Source organism: Grampus griseus (genome assembly GCF_964374135.1).
Source record: "Grampus griseus genome assembly, chromosome: 1".
Taxonomy (NCBI): Eukaryota; Metazoa; Chordata; class Mammalia; order Artiodactyla; family Delphinidae; genus Grampus; species Grampus griseus.
The window spans coordinates 133,209,093-133,232,078 of NC_139017.1; the positions used below are offsets into that span (position 1 = coordinate 133,209,093).

General features: G+C 43.2%; 1 protein-coding gene across 3 annotated transcripts in view; it reads right to left on the bottom strand.

Moving 5' to 3' along the window:
• Window positions 1-22,986, bottom strand: part of FGGY (FGGY carbohydrate kinase domain containing) — a 421,541-nt gene that overhangs the window by 384,691 nt on the left and 13,864 nt on the right. The window contains exons 1-3 of one of the 3 annotated variants that reach the window (XM_082669261.1): window positions 22,377-22,489; window positions 16,405-16,619; window positions 4,356-4,467 (exon numbers count right to left, since the gene is read on the bottom strand). In XM_082669261.1, the coding sequence (XP_082525387.1) occupies window positions 4,356-4,467; window positions 16,405-16,605 (313 nt within the window). In that variant the 5' untranslated portion in view covers window positions 16,606-16,619; window positions 22,377-22,489. Of the gene's footprint in view, window positions 1-4,355; window positions 4,468-16,404; window positions 16,620-22,376; window positions 22,490-22,986 lie in introns of those variants that run through there. The other 2 variants (XM_082669259.1, XM_082669262.1) reach the window with 2 other exon arrangements.

The window sequence follows — 22,986 nt, forward strand, 5'->3', positions numbered from 1 at the left end:
TTTTTAAACACAGTATATATTGTTTGTTGTTGTGGGTATACACACATGTGGTAAAAGCACAGAAGAAATGTGTTTGTGAACACCAGCTATGGCAGAACCATTACCTGCTGGGCAGAGGGACGGGGGAGGGGGAGGGCATGGACTGAAGCTTCAAGTGGTTCTTTCTTTAAAAAAAAAAAAGGACTTGTGGCAAATGTGGCAAAACCTCATCTGTTTATCCTCATACATACATAGGAGGCTGTTATCTTATTTTCCTTACTCTTCCATATATTTGAAAAAGAATTTTTAAAACTTACAAAAAAAGTCAGCCTAAGGACACATCTAAATTAGGTCATCATCGTAATGAGTCAAGGACTCACTCATTGGTTTGCCTGCCTGGAGAGATTTCAGGTCCCACAAAAACTCCTCAAACAACAGTAATACATTTAAAATAAGAGAGAGTACATGAAACCTTCCATAGGTACATCTAAGATTTTGTTTAAACAGCTGAGTGATTCTATGTATGACAAAACTGCTTAAAGTTCTGGTTCTAGTTTCACATTAGAATCTTCTGGGATAGCTTTAAAAATACTGATGTCCAGGTCCTATTCCAGAACCATCACGGAATCAGACTGTGGGTATGTGGGCACACATTCATAAACACACACACACACACACACACACACACACAATGTGGGTGTGTGGGTGTTGGGGGGGACAATATCTGCATTGCATCTTAAATATTGTATAGAATCTGTCTGCAGCTGCTTCAAGACAAAAACACCTGTTGCTAAACTTTCTACTGTAAAGACAGACCGATCAGCCACTACTACCTCTACATGAAGAGGCTCTCAGAATGACACACTGAGCATTGTGTAGAATCAATTACTTTATTATATTTATTATGATTATTAATTAACAATGTTCATTACAGACAACAACCTGGAAATTAATCTTTTTTTCAGTGCCTGTAGAAAATCACAAATAAATGACTCCACTGAAAGTTCATTTCATCTTTTATTAAGCATCTGCTACATGCCAGGCACAGGGCTGGGTGCTGGGATACCAAGAAGAATGTGCCACAGTCTCTGCCCTTACAGAACACGTGGGTATATGGGAAAACGTCTGTATGGAGTGATGACAGAAGTCCTGGACATGGTACAGAGAGAAGGAAGAGCACAGAGAAGCCCCCAGTTAGCCGAGCCCGAGGCTGCACAGGGAGCTTCCAAGACGCAGGAAAGCTTTAGGTTAATTCTGAAAATGACTGGCCACTGGATAAGCAGGTGAAGACAGAGTGAGGGAGGAGGGGCTACACAATAGAAACAGCACGTGAAACCAAGAGAGCACAGACCCATAAAGGCATCATATTTTAAGAGAACTGGAAATAATCTGCTAGAGCAGAATTAGGGTTACATAGTCAGTTTACCTTAGGGCAGATTATTTATCCCTGTACTCATTCAATTAATACTGTCAACACCTCACAGGAGGTGTTCCGGGGTACTTGAAGGAAATGACTGTGAATCAGAAAACCATCTAAATATTAGGTTTCTGTTACAGAGTAGCCTAGGTAGTAACTTCCTCCCTGACCCTAAATTATCTCCCTTGGCTCCTCTCCCTCCCAAGAGCTCCTGTGGCTGGAATGATTCACCCAGTCATGGTCTGAGCTAGGTGGGTTGCAGAGGTAGGAAGCACACAGCAATGGCACCTCTGTCCAACCCAGCACTGGTCTGATCTTCAAAAGGAAGAAAGACCAAACAAGAAAAGGCAAACAATGAGACTATTTTATCATGTAGGTCAGTGTTCTCAAACTAGTGCACTTAATTTCCTTGGGATTTTTTTTTCTTTTCCTTTTTTTTTTGGTTACCATCGAAAGAAAGTAAGTTTTGCTGGTCTTATGGGTTTGGTTTTAATGGTGATGGTTAATTTCCTGACCCCACTCCCTGCTCTTCACAATTACTCCAATTAACCAGTCAAGAATGGGTCATTATCAGGTAAACAGAAGTCTTTAAAGACCCTCTTAATTCATCCTTAAAATCTGAATTTCATTTTCTAGTACAGGCTAATCCATTGCCGTTAAAATCTAACCTTAATAGAACCTGTTGAAAGGCAAGAAACTAATGAGGGCACCTGCAGCTGGATGCATTTGATGAATGGGTACATTTTAACCTTTTAGGTGGAATACAGTTTTTTCAACACTTATAATTCAGGTTGCAACCTAGGTAACACTTTTAATAGGAGAACTGTCAACAGGAGGCAATTCTCTCTACAATGAGAAAAAAGATGGCATCCGGGAGGGTGCTGGTATAAGCAGGTTTAACAAGGAACTCTTCCTCTACTTCAGATGTTCTTATTCCTAATGTTTTAGTTGTCCATTCATCTGCACCCAGTAATTCTCCACATATTAGAATTATCGAGAAAACTTTAAAAACACCGATGCCCTAGCCTCACCCCAAGCCAACTAAATACAAACACTGGGGGTAAGGCTCATGAATTGGAAATCTTAAAAGATCTCCAGTTGATTCTAATGTGCTAACCAGAGTTAAAAACCATGTGTCTTAGCAGATTAGAAGGTACAGAGTCCTTGGAACTTAGGGCTCTTAACATCTAAAGTCCCATCCAAAATGAGAATTCCTCCCACAGCATCCCTAACAGACCATCACCTGACCGCTACTTAAAACAAGCCAACAAAGAAGTGCTGGCAGCCTCCCCAAGCAGCCCACTCCATGGCTGGAGAGGGCTTGCTGCTGCTGAGCTGAGGTCTGTAGGTTCAGTCCCATTCCTTGGGTCTCTGCTCTCTGAAGTGGTCTAGACAGGGGCTGCCCTGCCCTCCTGGGCTGGAACAATGCCAGCTGAGCCAGTGGTCAGCCACTGAGAACAAGGACGACTCATATTCGTCTCTGAAGCCTCAACACTTAATCAGACAGGGATTGGCACACGGGGGTGCTAGTTAATGTGGCATAAATAGAAAAGTGTGTGTGTGTGTGTGTGTGTGTGTGTGTGTGTGTGTAAAAGATGGTCACCATTACCACTGTGCTCTAATCATTCATCCATTTGCATACTTTTGCAGGGCACGTCATTTATAAAAATCACTGTTCCATGCATTACGTCCATAGGAGTAAGTAAGACACATTCTCCTAACTTAAGGAATTCATAATCGGACTGAAGAAACTTTTCTGAGCATTCAGGCGTCCGGCTCTCACTTAATTCTCACAGCAAAGCTACTGTTTCATTATTCCAATTCTTTCAGAGGAGAAACCAAGCCACGCAGACGTTAAGTGACTCACTCAAGGTGTCACAGCTCAGCAGCAGCAGGGCTAAGATCTGGGACTGCCTGACTCCAATGCCAGGGTGTCCCATTGTGCCCCAGTATCCACAGCCGCCAGTTAAGAAAGGTGCTGCTACAGCAGTGTCCACTACCAAGGATTCTTTAATACAGCCTCGCCCAAAACATGCTTGTGATACCTATGTTGGCAACAACCGACTGAAAATGCAGAGAGTCACACTCCTTTAGATGGAGCCTGCAATTTCCAGTGCACCATAGTCTCCACTGCTCCCAAATGTCTGCCACTCATCAAAAGGTTAAATGTCAGTTGAACTTTATCTCTGCACATGTGCTGTTGTTTTTCTCAAATCTGGCACACTGTATTCATTTACATTACCTACCTGACTTTTGGGTTTGCAACCTTGGTGCTAGCACTACTGGCTAGAGTATCCCAAAAGAGACACATTCTCACTACCCATGAGAAATTTCTGACAGTGGATAAAAGTTGACACTTACATTTCAAACAGCTCGTTACAGTACTCATGAGTGTAATGAGAGAGTGTAATGAGAGAGTGCAATGAGAGTGTAATGAGAGTGTATTAGAACAACGTCATTAAATGTGAATGTCTTTGGTCTGGCTATTGAAAATAGAGAGACCATTTGTTTCCAGCTTTTGTGTGATATATGGTCCTGTCTGTCTTATTCTATTTTCTTTAAGTGAACTTGATTCACCCACTCAAATGAATGTGGTGGAGGAGCTTCATATGCAAAACAATTTCAGGCACAGACAACACTCCCTTCCTTGAAAAGGCCCAGACCAGTTAACTGTTTCAAGGCTACTCACTCTGAGCTAATGATCCCATGTTCATCCTACATCAGATTTTCTACTGTGGCTCCTGTGCATTATGGAGCCAAGTCTCTTCCTAATCCACCTAATCCCAATGTCACCCCTCTCCTACTAACCGCTGCCCAAGCTTTAACCTCTAGGGACATGATTTTGGGGCTCCATGCTCCACCTGTAAATCTCACTAACAGTGATAACACTTGATATCATGCTCCAACTGGGCCCCGGCCAGTATCCCACCACCAAGAAAAGAGAGAGAAATGGTCCTACCTTCATGATTCACTGGTAAAGGATGAAACTGCTTATCCAAAACAACCAGAGAACACGTGGCATCAAACCCAAGCCCTCGAATTTGGTTTAAATCAATCCCTTGTACAACTTTCTGTTTTAAAAACAAATAAAGAAAACATAAATTAAAATACAGGCTTTTAAAAGACTGAAAACAGTTATGACTAGAAGGAAATGAACGGCAGAATAAAGTATTTACAACAGAAAACAAATAAAAGTTCAATGTCACTAAAATATCAGAAGATCCTATAAATTAATTTAAAAGACAACCAATCTAATTGGAAATTAAGCAAAGGACATGACAAGTCACTTCATAAAATAAAAAGAAATAGTCAAAGAGTATATAAAAAGATTCCCAACTCCACTAAAATTAAATAAATGCAAATAAAAATATCCCAATCTTTGTTTTTCTTATTGGCAAAAATTTTAAAAATTAAGAGTATATAGTAGTGGCAAGACAGGGAGAAGTGGACCTTCTTTTATATTATCCTAACAGTGTGATAATTTAGTACAAATTTTAAAGAATATAGTATAGTATTTACTAAAATTAAAAAATGCATAACTTTTGACCCAGCAATCCTACTTCTAGGAACCTATCTTAGTGAATTATTAGCATGAGTAAGTAAAATTACATATAAACAAAGGTTAACTGTTTAAGAATATACCTAAAAATTGGAAAAATTATTTTTATTAAATAAATTATGGTATACCTGTAAAACAGAATTTTCTACAGTCATTAAAAATGAAGAGATAGGGGGCTTGCCTGGTGGCGCAGTGGCTGAGAGTACGCCTGCCGAAGCAGGGGACACGGGTTCGTGCCCCAGTCCAGGAAGATCCCACATGCCGCGGAGCGGCTAGGCCCGTGAGCCATGGCCGCTGAGCCTGTGCGTGAGGAGCCTGTGCTCCACAACGGGAGAGGCCACAACAGTGAGAGGCCCGCGTACCGCCAAAAAAAAAAAAAATGAAGAGATAGAGAAGTATCTTCTGGGTGTGATAGTATGAAGAGGTTGGCAAATCTTCTTAGCAAAATAAAAGCATAAAACTGAACAACATCATCAAAAACAACCATTTTGGGGCTATGGAACTTGGCCAAAGCTACATAAGAAACTGAGAAACAGTCTTTCTTGAAAAATAAAATTGCACCTAAAACATTCCCACAAAACAACAACTCTAGGACCAGATGGATTCATTGGGAAGTTCTGTGAAACATTCAAAGAATAAACAATACCACTCCTATACAAATTTGTTTAGGATATAGTGAAGGAGAGAACATTTTCCAACATTTCATGGCCAGTACTACCCTGATACCAAAGCCAAACAAAGATATCAAATGAAAAGGACACTGTAGACCAATAACTGCCATGAACCTAAGTGTAAAAATCCTTAACAAAATATTAACAAACCAATATTGCAACATATAAAACATTCATTTTTCACCATGACCATGTGGGGTTACCCCAGGAATGCAAGAGTCGTTCAATATCCATAAATCAATTAATGTATAACATATACTAATAGAATAAAGTACAAACACCAAATGATCATCTCAACAGATGCAAAAAATAAATAAATAAAAAATAAAAATCACTCAATAAACCAAGATAGAAGGGACCTTCTACAACCTGATAAACAGCATCTACAAAAACCTATACAAATCAAATGTTCACCATGGTTTAACCAAATGTTGAAACCAAGTGTGTTATATCCATACAAAAGTATAGTACTCAGAAAGAGTACTATCTGTGCAACCACATGAATGAACCTTAAAAAGATTACGCTAAGTGAAAGAAGTCTGACACAAAAGAAGGCATGTTGTATGATTCCATTTATGTGAAATTTCTAGAAAGGAATAACTATAAAGACAGAAAACAGTTATCTATGACTGGGGCTGGGGACTGACTACAAACAGGCATAAGGGAACTTTTGGGGGGTAACAGAACTATTCTAAAATTGAATTATGGTGATGATTGCACAATGTGTAAATTTAATAAAATCACTGAATTATACATTTACAATGGATGATTTTATGGTATGTAAATTATACCTCAAGCTGTTAAATTTTTTTTTACAAAGTTGAGCTATAAAAGATGAAATGGAAATACATCCATGATATATTAATAAGGTACAAAAAAACAAAAAAAAATATACAACAAACTGATAATAGTGGTTGCCTCTGAGAACAGAAACGACAGCTGGAGGAGATGGGAGATTTTTCATTTTGTCATGTAATTTTTTAAGCTGGAGAATAACAGATTTATTGATGAATTCTATTTTTTAATTTTTGTTTCTATGGTTTCCTTTTGTGAAAAAGCATGAGTGATCATACTCATTAACACTTCCTGCCAACTTAAAACATGACAATAACCTTTTAAATACCACAAAAGTCAACTCAAATGTGTCCATCACCATTTAAAATGCTCAAGTCGGGCTTCCCTGGTGGCGCAGTGGTTGAGAGTCCGCCTGCCGATGCAGGGGACACGGGTTCGTGCCCCGGTCCGGGAAGATCCCACATGCCACATGCCGTGGAGCGGCTGGCCCGTGAGCCATGGCCGCTGAGCCTGTGCATCCGGAGCCTGTGCTCCGCAACAGGAGAGGCCACAACAGTGAGAGGCCCACGTACCACAAAAATAATAATAATAATAAAATAAAATAAAATGCTCAAGTCTTCTTTTTTCCTGTTTTGGAATGTTGGACTTGTCATTTAGGATTCTGTTTCTTACTATTTAATGGGTTCCTCAAATAAGAGCTACACACAATTATTACAGATTTTTCAACAAAGAAAAGCATTAATTTTTTCAAATAATAACCACAATAAATTATAAAATGTCACCATATATTGAGCACCTATGGAGTGTCAGGTACTTTACAAACATCATCTTATTTAATCCTTACAAAACCCACTGAGGAAACATTTAGTATTTCCATTTCATAAAAAAATAAGTGAAAGACTGGGGAGGGAAGGGAACAGCAAGTGGGCTCCAAAGATTGAGAATTTGAACTTAATCCTGTCGTACAGCCAGTCGATGGCAGAGCCAGAATTCAAACTCAGAGCCTGTGTTCTTCCTACTCCACCATACTGCCTGCCTGCCCAAGAGACTCACCCTGCAGAGAGGGCAAGTGCTCTATGCAAGAACATTGCTAGTCAGCCATCTGTGATGCCTGGCAATACCTCTGCCCCACATCACCAGGTGAACGCCCCATACACCTTTACTACACTGATCCATCAAGACTCAGAAGAATGTGAGCCGCAAACCCAAGTGCCTGTCAGCATGGCCTCATGACAATGACCCACAAAGACCTGGTTTCCAATCCTAGCTCTGTCACTCTGGCTATGTGACCCAGGGCATGTTACACAATTCCAGCCATTCTAATCACCCCCTTGCCTTGCTGGATCATGTCTCTGTAGCATTTATAAGCATGGCCTCCTCTACCTGGAATGTCCTTCCAACTTGGCTTGGAAATCCCTGGGTAGTGGCTAAGATCAATGGTACTGGGTGCAGACGCCCTGAGTTTGAAACCTGGCTCTGCCACCAACCAGTCATGTGACTTTGGGAAGCCAGAAAACCAGTTTCCTTGGTTACACAAAGCTATTACTTAGACCTACATCTCCTAATGACGTTATGAGAATTCAGCAAAATAAGGTGTGATTAGCCCAACATCTGGCATTTGGTGCGCAATAAGTAGCAGCCACTATTTGAGGAAATTAGCTGCCTCCAATCTTCTTTGAACTCATGGAGCATCAATCTAACAATCAACAAGCCAGCCCTAACGTCTACCTGCCTTGCGGCCCTATTGGTCTCTGTGCCCAGAGAGTGCATGCCTGACTTGGGCAAGCCCACCCCACACAGGCCTGCAATTAGTCAAGAGAGGAACTGGGAGGGAACATGTAGAAGATGCAATAAAACTCAATACCACAAGGCAGCTTTGGAGTAGAAACAAGCATGGGCTACAGTGTCAAAAGAGCCACCTTCTGGTTCCAACTCCACCACTTCCGGATCAGGTAATCTTGCACTAATCTCATCCCCTTTCTGAGCCTCAGGTTCCTGAGAGAGAGAGAACTCCTAGGTAAGGATCAAGACTGTCAATTGGTTTGAAAGTACTCTGGAACCGATAAACCTTTGTAGGAAATATGAAGGATGGAAAACTCACTCGCTGCCTTTCTAACTGTGTTCATGGCATCTCTCTGATGTATGAAGCATAGCATGCTCTGTGTGTCATGTAAGCACATATAAAATGACAGGATAAACAACTGAAAAGTCTGGATAAACTCAAATCCTCCTAAGAATTATGGTGGGACTGACTTTCCAGTAGAAGCAAAGAAAATATTCTCTACAATCTACTTTATGAATCCCCTCGAAGACCTACAGAGTTCTATATTCTAACCATGGCCTTTCAGCCTCAAAAGTGCAGTGTCTCCATCTCTAAAACGGAAACCTATCACCAGGAACTGGAGGAATAATTGTGACATGCATTTAAACCTGATCTGGTTGGGCAGCCACTGTCATCTCCCCAGCCTTATATGGAAATGCCTTATGACCATGCTCATCAGGCTTATCATGAGGACCCCCTCCACTCCCCAACCCCACCCCCATCTAAATCATCTCAGAGAGATGGCTGTCAGGGTCACACTACCCAGAAGGCCCCTGGGACTCGACCTGCTGACCTGAGGATTCTTTTTTATATGCTCATTAATGGAAGAAGAAAGCAGGCTAGTAAACTCACCCCAACAGCTTGGCATCAAGGGAATTTCCTCAGCTAGAGAGAAAGCACATTGCTCTGCTAAAGAATTTCCAGAGAAGGAGACTTCTGCAACTTCATTCGGTAACCTGGTCCATGTCTCGCAACTGTCAACTCGTAGCTATGGGGCAGCAAACAAATGTTTGGGGAAGGGATTGTGCATCGCTTTGTTCTGACTGTGGGAACCAGTTCAATTCCGCATGTGTTTTAAATCAGCAGGCTGTGCCTTACTGGGTGGGGAGACAGCGTTCCTCAGAAATCTTCCGAACTGAGAACGGGAGGGTCAGAGGCATACCTGGTTTTATCTTTGGCTGTATTTGGAGCAAGCGTCAAAGCCTGGGGCCTCACGGAATCCAGCTTGCAATAGAGTTCCATGTGGCTGGTACTGTATTCTTTTAAATCTTGATTTGAATGCCTTTGTCAGCTTTGGGGGTGTGCATGAGGTTATGAAATCCCCAGTTCCCTCAGGCCCATCACTCCCTGTTGCCTACACAATTCGATTATGCATTCAGTCAGTCAGCAAATACAATCAAGCCCCTTCTAAGGTCAAGCTGTGCACTCTTCTGGGTATTTGGGAAACAATGGAAAGCAAAATATTTTTTTTAATTCCTTACTGTTTTGGAGGTTACATTGTAAGGATATACAACAGCCAATAAACCGAAAAGGTTATATCGTGTATGTACAGTATACTAGAAAGTGATGTCAGGGGGATCAGGAATGCCGGAGAAGGGGAAGGTAGTTGCTGAGAAAGTGAGATTTGAGGAAACACCTGAAGGACCTGAGGAGCTGACCCTGTAGAAAACTGCAGAAAAAGTGTTTCAGGCAGGAGAACAGCCAGTGCAAAGGCCCTAAGGTGGGAATAACAACAAGGCTAATACAGCTTGTGTGGGGTGTATGTTACCTGCAAGGCCCCTGGAGGCCTTCAGCTTTACAAAATCTACTCTAGTGACCAGTAAAATGAACAAATCCAGTCCTGGTCCATTACCTACACAGCATCCTAGCTCAGGTGTGGTACTGTCCCTTGAACATAAGGTAGAGAGATAGAGGCCAAACACTGCCATTTATGTCAGTGACACGAACATTCCTCCAAGGACAGAAACTCTGACACTGCCTCTACCTCCTTCCTCTCCATCGTCACCAGGTCCTGTTCGATCTTCCTTCCAAAGTCTCTCAGTCTTGTGCCGCCTCTTTATTCCTCGGCCAACATCCTAACCCAGCCCTTCATTTATTAAAGAGAGAGTATTAGGCACCTACATGTGCCACCACAGAGGACACATGCTCAACAAGAGAGACATAGCCCCAGGCCTCCCAGACCTTATGGTTCAAACAAATCTCAGCTTCCAGACCTTTATTAGAAGAAGGAAATTGCCTCCTAACTGGCATCCTTGAATTTAGTTTCTGTTCCTCCAAGCCATCCTGAATCTGTTGCTGGTCAGTCTGAAACTCAGGATGATTCTAGAAGAGCTCCCAACTGGCCTCAGAACCCGCCACCCCAGGTATGCCCCCAACACCAATTCCAGCTTCCCTTCCTCCTCCTACTGGAAACCACCTGCTCCAGCCAGGGATGACTCTAACTTTTCCACCTAAGCGCTTCTGTCCGTAATATTCCTCCTGAACAATCACTCTTAGTGTTCTCCAGTCTCACTTTTAACCCTACATCCTTCCTCAAGCTTTCTTCATTGATTGGGAGTAGGGAGGTCCCAATGTCTTGAGCCATTCATTCTTTTTACATTTCCCGGGTCTACTATACGTGAGGACCTGGGTGAGCAAACTACAGTTCCTACCCTCCTGCAGTACAAAATCTAGTAGAAAAGACAGCTATTAATCCACAAATGGGAATTATTTTATTTTACTTCATTTATTTTGTTATGTTATTACTTGATTATAGAATGATTTTACTATTTGATATTAATCAAAAAATGAATGATTCACAAACCATGTGAAGTTCTATGACAAAAAAGTACAAGAGACGTGAAAACACTGAGTAAAATAGGACTTAGTTGGGAGGTAACATTGGGCGAGAAACGGCTTCCTCCTTGAACAACTGCCTTTTGAACTATGATCCAGTGCAGCACTATGCAAGGGACCTTCTGCAGTGATGGACATGCTCTGTACCTGTGCTGTCCAGCACAGCAGCCACCAGCCATACGTGGCTGTCGAGCACTTGAAGCGTGGCTACTGCAATGGAGGAACCAAATTTTAAACTCTATTTAATTTTAACTAAATTTAAACGGTGACATGTGGCTAGTGACTGCTGTATCGGACAGTATGGATCTAAGGATGAATAGGAGTGAAATATGTCAACGGAAGGCAGGAAGAGTGTGCAGGAAGAAGAAAGAATGTGTGCAAAAGCCCGGCCAGAGGACAAGGGGAGCAGTGCATGTGTGGGATTATGACAGAAGGAGAATATGGGTGGAAGGCAGAGCTGAGAGAAGCATCATGAGATGAGCCAGGAGAGCAGGCTGAAACCAAACCACACAGCGCCTACAGGCCATTTAAGGATTCTGAGTTCTATCCAAGCAGTAGTATGGGGCTACAGAAGAGCTGTAAGCAAAAGAGTGACCTGATCAAGTTAGCATTAACAGATATCTATAATTCCAGCTCAAGAAGGAGCACAATTGGAGAGGGGAAGTGCACAGACATAGATGAGGTCAGTTACATTCCAAGGCTAATCCAGACAAAAGATGAAGGTATGTGGTGTTGGAGATGGAGGGAATGCAGAGATCTGGCCTGAGTTCAGGCTTATCACCCACTTCCTGGGTGACTTAGGGAAAGTCACTTAACTCTCTGGATTTCAGTATTTCTTTTCAATTTAACATGGGAGTAACAACCCCTCCCCTACCTACCTTGTATGACAATCAAATGGATAGGAATGTACTTTGTAAACCATAAAAGTTCTATAAATATAGGAGGTTGACATGATTGCTCAATCCCACACGGGTGACTCCCTCTTCCGCTCCTTCTCTCTCCAACCATTACTCACATAGCTGGTACAATTTAGAACAAAATGGTATTTCGTTGGCTTCATGGGTATTATTTTTTTCCATGCAACTGAACTATTTCATCCTTAGGGGCAGAGAACCTGTTGTAGCCCTCACTCCCATATATAATCTAGCGCTTAGCAAAGAGCACAGCACATAGTAGGTGCTCAATAAATATTCGCAGACTAATGACACTTGACAAATACCTGCTGGCTGAATGGTACCTCCAGCTTATCTTCTTCCTAATGGAAGCTGTTACTAGACACTACCTTGCAATGTTCTTGCCTTGTTGAGGTGATTAAGATTTGCGGCTCCAAAAAGGGATATAAACTCTTAAAATCAAGGACGACATAAGCTCTAGGACTTGTGCGTTTCCATAGAGATTTTTAGATGTGTGGGTATCAACCCAATGAAGACTTGACAGTTTCAGGGGCAGTGGTGAGTAGAACAGAGAAGAGGATTTGGAGCCATCTCAGTAGAGGTCTACGTCTGTCTCTAATACTCATTAGTTTCAGAGCCTTAATATCCTCACGTGTCAAATAGGAAGTATGGAAAACTATGTCATAGAGTTATTGCAACATTTGAACAAGATAAGGGATGTCAGAATGTTTTCTGTTTGCTCGTTTTTAGCTCTAAGTAACATTTATTCAGCAACCATTTACTGAGCATCAAACTTGTGCCAAGCAATGTGTTAGGTGCTGTGGACACAGAGATGACACTCTCCAAGAGTTCAGCTCATGGTTAAAACAAGTCACCAATTAAAACACAATCTGGTAAGGACCAGATACTGATACAGGTGAATACGTGGGCTCTGGGGCAGCAGAGAGGGACTTCTCACCCTCTTTCTTCTGAGGCTGTCAAGGGCAGGCAGGGACTGTCAGAGGTCATCCAGAGGAAGGCTCCCAGGGGGAAGTAATGCTTAATTTTACTTTAAAAGGTACCCAGGAACTGGGCAGGTTACAAAAAAGATGAGAGAAGAGCATGCCAGATAATGAAAACAACAGATATTTCACTCATTCACGTACTCAACAGACATGAATGGGGCACATTACAAGTGAGGAACTCTAAGGAAATACAGGTAAACAAGATATGACCCCTGCTTGGGGGGGGGCACACATTTTCCACATAAGCAGACAGCTGGGTAAAGGCACTTGTAATTCAGAATGCTTAATATAACAATCAGGATAAGTTCAAAGTTCTCCATTCAGTGCTAATTTAGAAAAAAAATTCAGGTAGCTTAATACGATTTCCAAGATGCGGGCATGTGGAATAAGATGAGGCTGAAGAGAGGGACAAAAACAGAGCAAGAGGGAGACAGCAGCAGCCCAACCCCTGACTTTGGGTGGTTTCTTTACCTCTTAACAGCTCATTTCTTCCAGCTCTAAAACAGAGTTCATAATAAATTGGTGAAGCCACTATGGAGAACAGTATGGAGGTTCTTAACTACCATAAGATCCAGCAATCCCACTCTTGGGCATATATCAGAGAAAAACATGGTTCGAAAGGATACATGCACCCCAATGTTCGCTGCAGCATTATTTACAATAGCCAAGACATGGAAGCAACCTACATGACCATCAACAGAGGAATGGATAAAGAAGATGTGGTACATATATACAATGGAACATTACTCAGCCATAAAAGAGAATGAAATAATGCCATTTGCAGCAACATGGAGATTATCATACTAAGTGAACTAAGCCAGACAGAGGACAAGTATCATATAATATTGCTTGTACGTGGAATCTAATAAAAAAGATACAAATGAACTTAGATACAAAATAGAACTAGACCTACAAACACAGAAAACAAACTTATGGATACCAAAAGGAAAAGGGTAGGGGGATAAATTAGGAGTTTGGGATTAACATATACACACTACTATATATAAAACAGATAACCAACAAGGACCCACTGTATAGCACAGGGAACTCTACTCAATATTTTTTAATAACCAATAAGACAAAAGAATCCGAAAAAAATAGTACACCTGAAAATAACACAACATTGTAAATCAACTATATTTCAGTTTTTTTTTTTTTAAAAAAAAAGAGGCTGTTGTGTGGATAAAATGAAGTGATTGGTATAAAGTGTTCAGCATGGTACCTGGAACATAATCAGTGCCCAAGAAATGTTAGCTGCCATCATCATCATCATATTGTTACTGTTGTTCTTATTGTTTTCATTAACTTGACTAAGGGGAAAGCGTCTGAGGCAATGTGAGCAACTTAGGGAAAAGGAAGCAGTAAGTACAACTGCTCTCAAACTCTTGACTTCCTTAAGTCCTTGAGAAAGACAAGACAGCTCGGGATGTATTTTATGTCACCCCTTGCCCCAGACCATTGCTTCTCAAAATCTTACATGGAAAGAACCCTAACGACAAAAGGAGTGAATATTCCCATGAGGTGCCTCCCTTACTGACATTGACTTTTCAGTATTTCATCTTAGAAATTCACTCTCCTCCATAATCTACTCATTTCTGTTATTGTCATCATCATCGCCATAGGAATCATAGTGCTTACTCATTTCCAGGCACTGTTACGACATTGTATATGTATTAACTCATTTAATCCTCACAAGGACCCAATGCAGATAGGTACAGTCATCATTCCATTTTACAGATGATGAAACTCAAGCAAGACACCGTAAGTAACTTGTCCAAGAAGACAAGCTAATAAATGTTGAAACTGGGATGTCAATCCAGGCAGTCTGGCTCCAGAATCTGTGCTCTCTGGTGTGTTACCTCTCTAATATAAACATGCTCCCCTCCTTCAACCTCACATAGCAATATAGCTGTGAGTAGGTGTGTCATGTTTATCATATGGCTTCTGACATGCGGCCACATGGCCATACCCCATGCGAGGGGAACAGCCTAAGACCCAATAGCTTTATCCAGGTTTGCTACAGAGAGACATCCTCGCTAAGGACAAATGCCCAGAGCACTCACGTGGCTAATGGGGTGCAAGCAGATGATGAGGTGGCTGCCACCGAGAGATGATTAAAAAATCCAACATTAAACCAAGCTGTACTTAGAGCAGACCTGTTTTTAAAGTAGCTTTTCATCAGGGGATAAAATTTTTTCTTGACAATTTCCTTAATGGCAAGAAATGCTATATGTTGGAAGAACAAAGGAGACCCAAGGGCAAAGAGTAGAAGATTCTCACCAAGGCGGGGCTGGGACGGGGCGGGGGAGGGAGGAGGAAAATTAAACAGGCAGAAGAGAAGATGTGCCCCCCTTTTATTCCTATATAATAATGCTCCAGTGCCTCCCACCCCCACCTTCGCTCCCTGCCTTCTTCTCCAGGGGCACTAACATCAGCCCAGAGCTCATTAAAGTTTAAACAGACTGATCAATACGGACAGAATGGTGAATTGTCCATCTGCAAATTACCAAGCCCTTCATGAATATTTAAGGAACTAAACTAGGAACAGGGAGAAGAGAGAACCCAGGACTTTATTTTTCCCTCTGGAAAAAACTACAAAAGCACCTCTGTCGTTCCTGATCACCAGGATGTAAAACCAGTCAAGTGAAACTAAAAGGGAACAATTCTCAACCAGCATCACTCCTTTTCCCAAGCCAGCAAGCGGACCGCAAACCAAGGCCACTCAAGATAAACGTCTACCCAGCACAACTCAGAGATGCACTAGTCTTGCCTGACTTCCTTCCTTTCTCAGAACCCACCGTGTTCTCAGGCCACTGTGCCTTTGCACATGCAGTTCCCTCTGAACAAAATGAGGTTCCCCTCATTTGTCCACTTGGAAGGCAGGAGAGTCCAGTGACTAAGGGTGCAGCACTGGAGTCAGACTGCCTTTCCTACTTACTAACTGCATGAACTTGAGTAAGTTACCTAATCTTTCTATGCCTTTGTTTCCTCCTCAATAAAATGAGGGTACCTTTATAGGGTCGTTGTGAGGATTTGACTGCATAATGCATGTTAACATGTTTTACACAGCACTGGGCACACCTGAGGGCGCAGTAGAGGTCATCTATGGTTATCAGTGACATCTTCACATTCGGTCACATCTGACTGAATCCTCTGTCTACATGTTCTGCATCCTCCATCCTGTCTACCTGGAGCCCCTCAGTGTTGGCCCCTTCCTCAGCTCTAGCCACAGTCACTTTGCTCCCAGCACATATCACGTTACATCCCAGCTGTCTGTTGGTCTCTGCCATAGACCATGAGCTCCCTAAAGGCAAAGCCTGTGTCTAAAGTTACCCCGACGTTGTCCCTGGCACCAGATGGACACACTATACACACTCAGCAGGTGGGAGCAGGAGAACACATGTGAGAACGCGAGAGTTGAGGCCATACCTTTGTGACGATGCAGCACGCAACCCAGATGTCCTCGGAGGACTGCTCGTGGTGGTTGAACTGAGGCTCCCACTGGTTGATTGGCTGGTCTGCGAAAGCCAAGAGGATACCCCTCTGGTCCACCAGAGCTGCACGGACACTGCCTGTCCCCACGTCCACACCCACGTAGTAGCTCCCGAGGTCCCGATCTCCGCCGGGCATTGCCGTCCCTCCACCTGCGGGTATCAAGGGCAAAACCACGTGAAGACCAAGTGGGTCTGCAAAGCCAAGCATGGCACAACTTGAAAGTGGAAATGAAGGGATGCAGCTGATGAACTGGTAGCCATTGATTATTTATTCATCCAACAAAACATTCATTGTTGCCAGTGCGCTAACAGGCACTGAGCTAGGTAGTGGGTGAACAGACAGGCATGGCCTCAGATATGGAGTTTCTGTTCTTGGAAGGGAGTCAGATGGTGAGGATTTACGAACTGCATTAATTATTCAAGCAAAGTCCTGACACTGGGTGAAAAGTGCTATGAGGATAAATAAAGGGTTATAGAGCTGAGAATCTGGAGGCAATAGATATGCATTCTCTTCTCAGTGAATTTGAATCGAAACAAGGACAATGCCCATGGCGCTGAAAAGGAACCTCATCTGCCCAGGCGGCCATTCATTCAAAAAACTATGTACTGAGCACCTATTACGTGCCAACAAGCACTGTAAAAAGTACATACAGCCCCTCTACTCACTACGACTCTACAAGGTGAGACTACTTCTTTTCTTCCAGTTTTATTGAGATATAATTGACATAGAGCACTGTGTAAGTTTAAGGTGTACAGCATAATGATTTGGCTTTCATACATTAAGAAGTGATTATCACAATAAGCTTAGTGAATATCTATCATCTCATAGAGATTTAAAAGTAAAGAAACAGAAAAACAAATTTGTGTGATGAGGTATCTTAGGATTTACTCTCTTAACTTTCATATATAAATACAGCAGTGTTCATTCTATGTATCACGTTGCACATTATATTCCTAGCATTTAGTTATCGTATAACCAGAAGTTTGTACCTTTTGACTGCCTTCATCCAATTCCCCTCTCCCCCTGAAGGTGAGTATAGTTAAAAATCTATTTTACAGGTGACTAAGATGAGACGCCAAGAGATATGTAACTTTTCTCTTAATGCTAGGTCCACACACTTAAGAACAGTAAATGCACATTGATGCATTTTATACTGATGGGCAAATAGGTCTCTGAGAAGTTAAAAGATTTAGCCAGCACCACTCAAGAGCAGCCTGGACCCGAGGTCCCACATCTGTCTCATGTCCCTTCCTTTCCTTCTTAGCAGCTTGCGATACAGGTTTGGAGAAGAGGCAAATATACTGCAGCCATGTCAGGAAGTGACTGGGAATTGGGAAGGAGCCTCGAGGGAGACAGGATCAGGAACTTGTTAAACAATCTGTTTTCTTTACAGACCCCTTGCGAGTTACAAGGAAATCTGACCAGAGAACACTCAGGAATTCCTTGGCCTGCACTGCAGCTCTGAGTCCCTCTGGTCAGATTAGCCCCCATGACACAGACATCTCACAGAGGCTTTCATTTTCCAGATTGGCCTTTTAAAGAATAAGAACAAGCCCCCAAGATACCCATGCTGGTGAACATGCTACAACTCCCCAGGTGAGCTCGGGGCGGCCTCAGCGCCCAGGGTCTCATTTCAACCGCAGCAGCGCTCTGCACCCTTCCACTTCAAAAAGGTAATGTTTCCTTGGCAAGGTCACACCTGGGAATTCTAAAATGAAGTCAGCCAGCAGATGTTCCATTACAGCTTCCTGGCTATTTATCCCAGTCAAAAACAGCTTCATTACAAGTGATAGCTTCTGACTTGATCACGAAGATTTCCCAAAGGTGTGTGGCCCCCTGTGGTTCACAGGCAGGTGTAGAGGCCAATGGGGAATCTGTAGTTAAGAGCATGTGCTACCTCTGTCTGAGCTTCACAGAGCAACTCCCAGGCTCCAGCCTAAGTGCCTTCTCATGTCCTCGCCCGTATGACCAGTGGCACCAGTTTTCAAACCATGCATTCCTTCAAGCATCCAAAAGGAATATCTTTCCTTCAAGCCATTACTCGGAAAAATTGAAATAAAACAGATCCAAGCAGAGCTGCTCTGTTTGAAGCAAAGATCACCCTTGCCTGGCCCTCTAGCCTGCCCCCAGCAATCGCTCTGCTGGGTCCTTCCTCAGGACTCAGGATGGCTGAAAACCACTGGATGAGGCCCTCTGCACGGCATCCCAGGCCCTCCAGGAGCTGCCCTCTGCCTGCTGTCCAGCCACATCCACTTCCGTCCTGCCCATTCTCACACCAAGCTCCAGACATCCTGAACCCCTCGCAGGACCGCAGGTGTACCGCACTGCTACGGGACTGTCTCCCCTCGTGCTTCTCTTCCCTTGCTACCTCCCTCCTCTCTTGTGTGCCTGCTGACTTCCATTTCAAGATCCAGCTAAACCACCACCTCTTCAGGAAAGACTGCCTTGCCTCTCTCCACGCCCTGCTGCCACCAGAGTACTGTGCCCCTACTTTCTTTGCCAACTTTTTGAAGACCACTCTGACTGTGAATTTTTTGTTTCTGTGTCCGTCTCCCTTATTGGCCTGAACCTGAAGAAAGGAACTGATTGATTTCTGGATCCCCAGCTCCTACAGTTTCTACATCCCCAAACCAGTACAGTGTCTGGTACATAACTGGTTTTCAATAAATGTTTACGGAATGAACACCTAGATCAGTGAATCCACAGAAAACAAGGATGAACAGGTTCGGGCTTTAATGCTTTAATAGTTGGATTCCTAGGTTTGTACTTATCTGCACTAGGGTTTTTCCTTGATTCTAATCTCTGTATGCTTCATCCATCCAATTAACAAATATTTATTGGATGCTTACAACTACATTTTATTAATTCGGAGACACTCATTTTTTTCACATTTAGCGTCTTCAAAATTAGTGACTGGGCAACCAATGGCATCTTACGACTGATCAGTAGCATGTTCTTTCCTTCTTAGTGGTACATGAAATAATGATGCATTTTGCAATCAATGACTGATATTCAAAGAAATGCGGATTGTGCCAGGCACCCTGCTAAGAGCTGAGGATACAGTGAAGGACAAAACGGGACAGTGCCATGGCTCAGATCTTCCTCGGTCTCTTTATCTGCAAAGAGGAGGAAGCCTGACCGGGCTCGCTGTTCCACCTCTCCGAACTGACCACATACACATCCTCTTGCTGTACTCGGGGTTCCTTCTCTTAGCTTCCCCCTGTCACCACTTGGAAGGGCCCAGGGATGCTGCTCCCCAACACTGATCCTGACAAGCCAACAACTCTCTGTCCTTGGCTAGAATTGTCCAAGATTATTCTAAACACTGGAGGGAGAAACAAGGGGGAAAACACAGGAAATGAAGAATCTATACAAACATTCTGGATTACACAGACCTGGCCAGCCATCATCCAGGCTTCTCTGTACTCCTGCCAGCGCCAGTGACAAAAGAGTCCCCCAGGGGGCTGGCCCAGCTCCTCAGGCCTGGCTCCCTCACTTTTGACTGTCTTCCTTTACAAGGAATTCCTCATCTTACCACCCACTACCCAGACATCCTGATTTACCTCCAATAAAGTCCAAAGAGGCAGATTTCCACTCTGCAGCTGACTCAGGGCTTCCCCCAGCTCTGGGTTTTGGACCCATCTCTTGGCTAAACAGGAAAGAGCCCATCCTTTGGGAGAACCACCACCACCACCCCACCCCCCGCCCACACACACACACTCGTATGGACAGTGGAGCTTTGCCATTAGACATTAACTCCAGTGCTGCCTGGACCACAGCTGTATCCCCAGTGTTAGCCCAGTGCCTGGCACATAGCACGAACTCACCAAGTCTCTGAGACTCAGTGGACACCTTTAAAACCTATCTTTAGGGAAATAATAAAAGGTACAAATGTACTGTGTATCCGATGCTTTGCTAAGCAGCTTGCTTACATTCTTAATCCACTTTGTATCCTGACATCGACCCCTGAGGATAATTACTGTTATCATCCCCATTTTACTGATGAGGAAAACGAGTCCTAGACTAGTTAATAACTTGCTCCAGTATGTCATATAACTCGCAAGTGATGGCATTGAGAGCAATCTCATTCCCTCCGGCTCCCAAATCCCTAACCATTCTCAGGATGATATACGGCCTGATACCCTCCATTCAGTAAATGCCCATTTGCCAAGGACTCTGCTAGGTATTCCTGCCTACTCTGTCTACAACCGGCTAACTCAGAACTCAGGCTGACCACCTTCAGAGACTGACCCTTCCTCAACACCAGGTGGCCTCTCTCTGGCAAACTACCCATTTCTAGACCATTTAACTGAGACATCAGTTGGGAAGAGAGTCAAACCCACGGGAACAAGGGCATCTTACCCTCCCTGCACTGTTCGCACAGACCTCCCAGTTCATGTTTTTGTAAGAAATAGATCCTAATTAAATATTTCAAGTTCACCATGTTTCCCATTACTATAGTTTTAAGTGATCTCTTTATGATTGTTTCCACACCTGGACCCTGAAAGAAGGGAAACAAAGAAGTTCAAGCCCTTAGGCAGCTTCCCTGAAACTCAACCCTGTGAGTTATAAAAACTCTGCCAGAGGAGTTTCTGCAACTCAGACTCCTTGTCTCCCCTTTCTGTGCCCTTTGTTCCTGGGTCATAGGTACTCTCGGCTGTGTCCTAGACTCCAAGCTGTATTCCAGTCCCTCTTGGCCTCAAGAAATAAAGTAACTGCAAAGTGAAAAACATTATTCCCTCTTCCAATTTGTTCTTTTTTTAGAAAAGGATTAGGATCCTCCCGCATGCCTGGCACTTTTACACATGTGTTCATATTTTCTGACTGAAACTCAGTCAAGCTGGTAACCCTATCACCATTTTATATGTTGGTGGGATGGGGAAATTTGCCCTTAGTACCACAAACAGCAAACAACAGCAGCACCTGCATTTGAACCCTGGCCTCTTAAGGCAAGTTTAGGGCTCTTTCTACACACCAACCTAAAAGTGAAAACCAAATCCTTCAAAAACTTCTTCAATATCAATATCAACAACAAAGGCAGCAACAACTAGCATTTATTAAGCTCTGCTCTGCAAACCGCCCACCTGATCTTGTGATTTCACTTCACCTTTGTAACAATCCCGTGTGGTTGGCACTATGAGCCCATTTTCCAGTTTAGGAGATTGAGGTTCTCAGCAATAAAGCTATTTAACGTCATAGAGCACAAAACCAGAGGAGCTGAGACTCCAGGCCAGGACGGTATGGCTCCAGAGCCCAATGGATGAATGCTGAGAGTCAGAACATTAGTTCCAATTCATTCATTTCAGTCAAAGATAAATTCTCTAAAAACAAAAACAACTAATAGGGAATATAGGGAGGCTGGTCAGATGGAGAAATAAGGACATACATTGTGAAGGCCAAGGCAAAGAAAAGCTACAGGGAGAAATTCAAGCTGGCTGCACACACGTCCCGAGCTTTACCTAACTTTTCAGTCTATAGGAGGCTCTGAAGGGCAGAAACAGCCTCCCAGCCAAGTCCCCAGCGCAGACTGGACTGGCTTTTAGCCCCTGTTCACCATCAAAAGACTGCTCTGATGGTAAATATGTATGCGGTTCATTAAATAATAGCCTTTACAAATATTATTAGAAATGTGCCACAGAAAACCAGAGGTTTCATGGCTGATTCTTTAACAAGCATGCAAGCTGCTCAAAGGCAACGTGAGAAAAGGAAAGAGGGTCACAGACACGGGAGGCTGTTCTCTGCACAACTATCCCAGAGATTCTAAGGGGTCATGCTCAAATACCAGTGCTGAAAACCAACCTCCGGGGATTGTTCTCTTGTATTTTCCTCCTTCTCTTCCCCTAAGTGACCAAAGACCAGTAACAACGTTTCCTAAGACTACAAGGCTCCAAAGTGGATGAGCTTACCTGCAGTCCTATTTCTCAAAGGGCTACTCCTCCAGGACTGACGTGGAAACAGTGTCTGCACATACAGCGTCCCAGGGACCTGGGAGGGAGCTCAATATCCTCTCTTGACTTTGATCTTTGGTCTTGGCTGGGAGCTCAAGTACACGAGACCCACACAAGTTTTTTCTTTTATTTAGTTATATTGCAATCAGGGGGTTGGTAGGTTTGGGAAGAAAAAGGTAAGCAATGAGTACACTGGTCAACTTTAGTCTCCTTGACAGAAGGAACTAAATACCACTTTAAACAATGCACACATGCTCTAAGATGGAGAGAAAGTTCGGGATGGGAAGGAAAGCGCTAATCTGGCAATAATATCTGGTTCTCCACTGGCTTTACCAAAAATACTCATGGGAGAAAATGTACAGCTTCTTGACAGGTACTTCTCTGAAAGTGAAAGGCTGTCTCCTGCAGCTCCAATCTCATTGTATTCTTTGAACAATGAACTAGGATTGTATAACCGAAGTGCCCAGCACAGTGCCTGATATATGGTACATGCTCAGTAAACGGCAGCAACTATTAGGACTATTAACATGTGCCAACCTTCCCTTTTCACCATCAAATCACCTCTGGA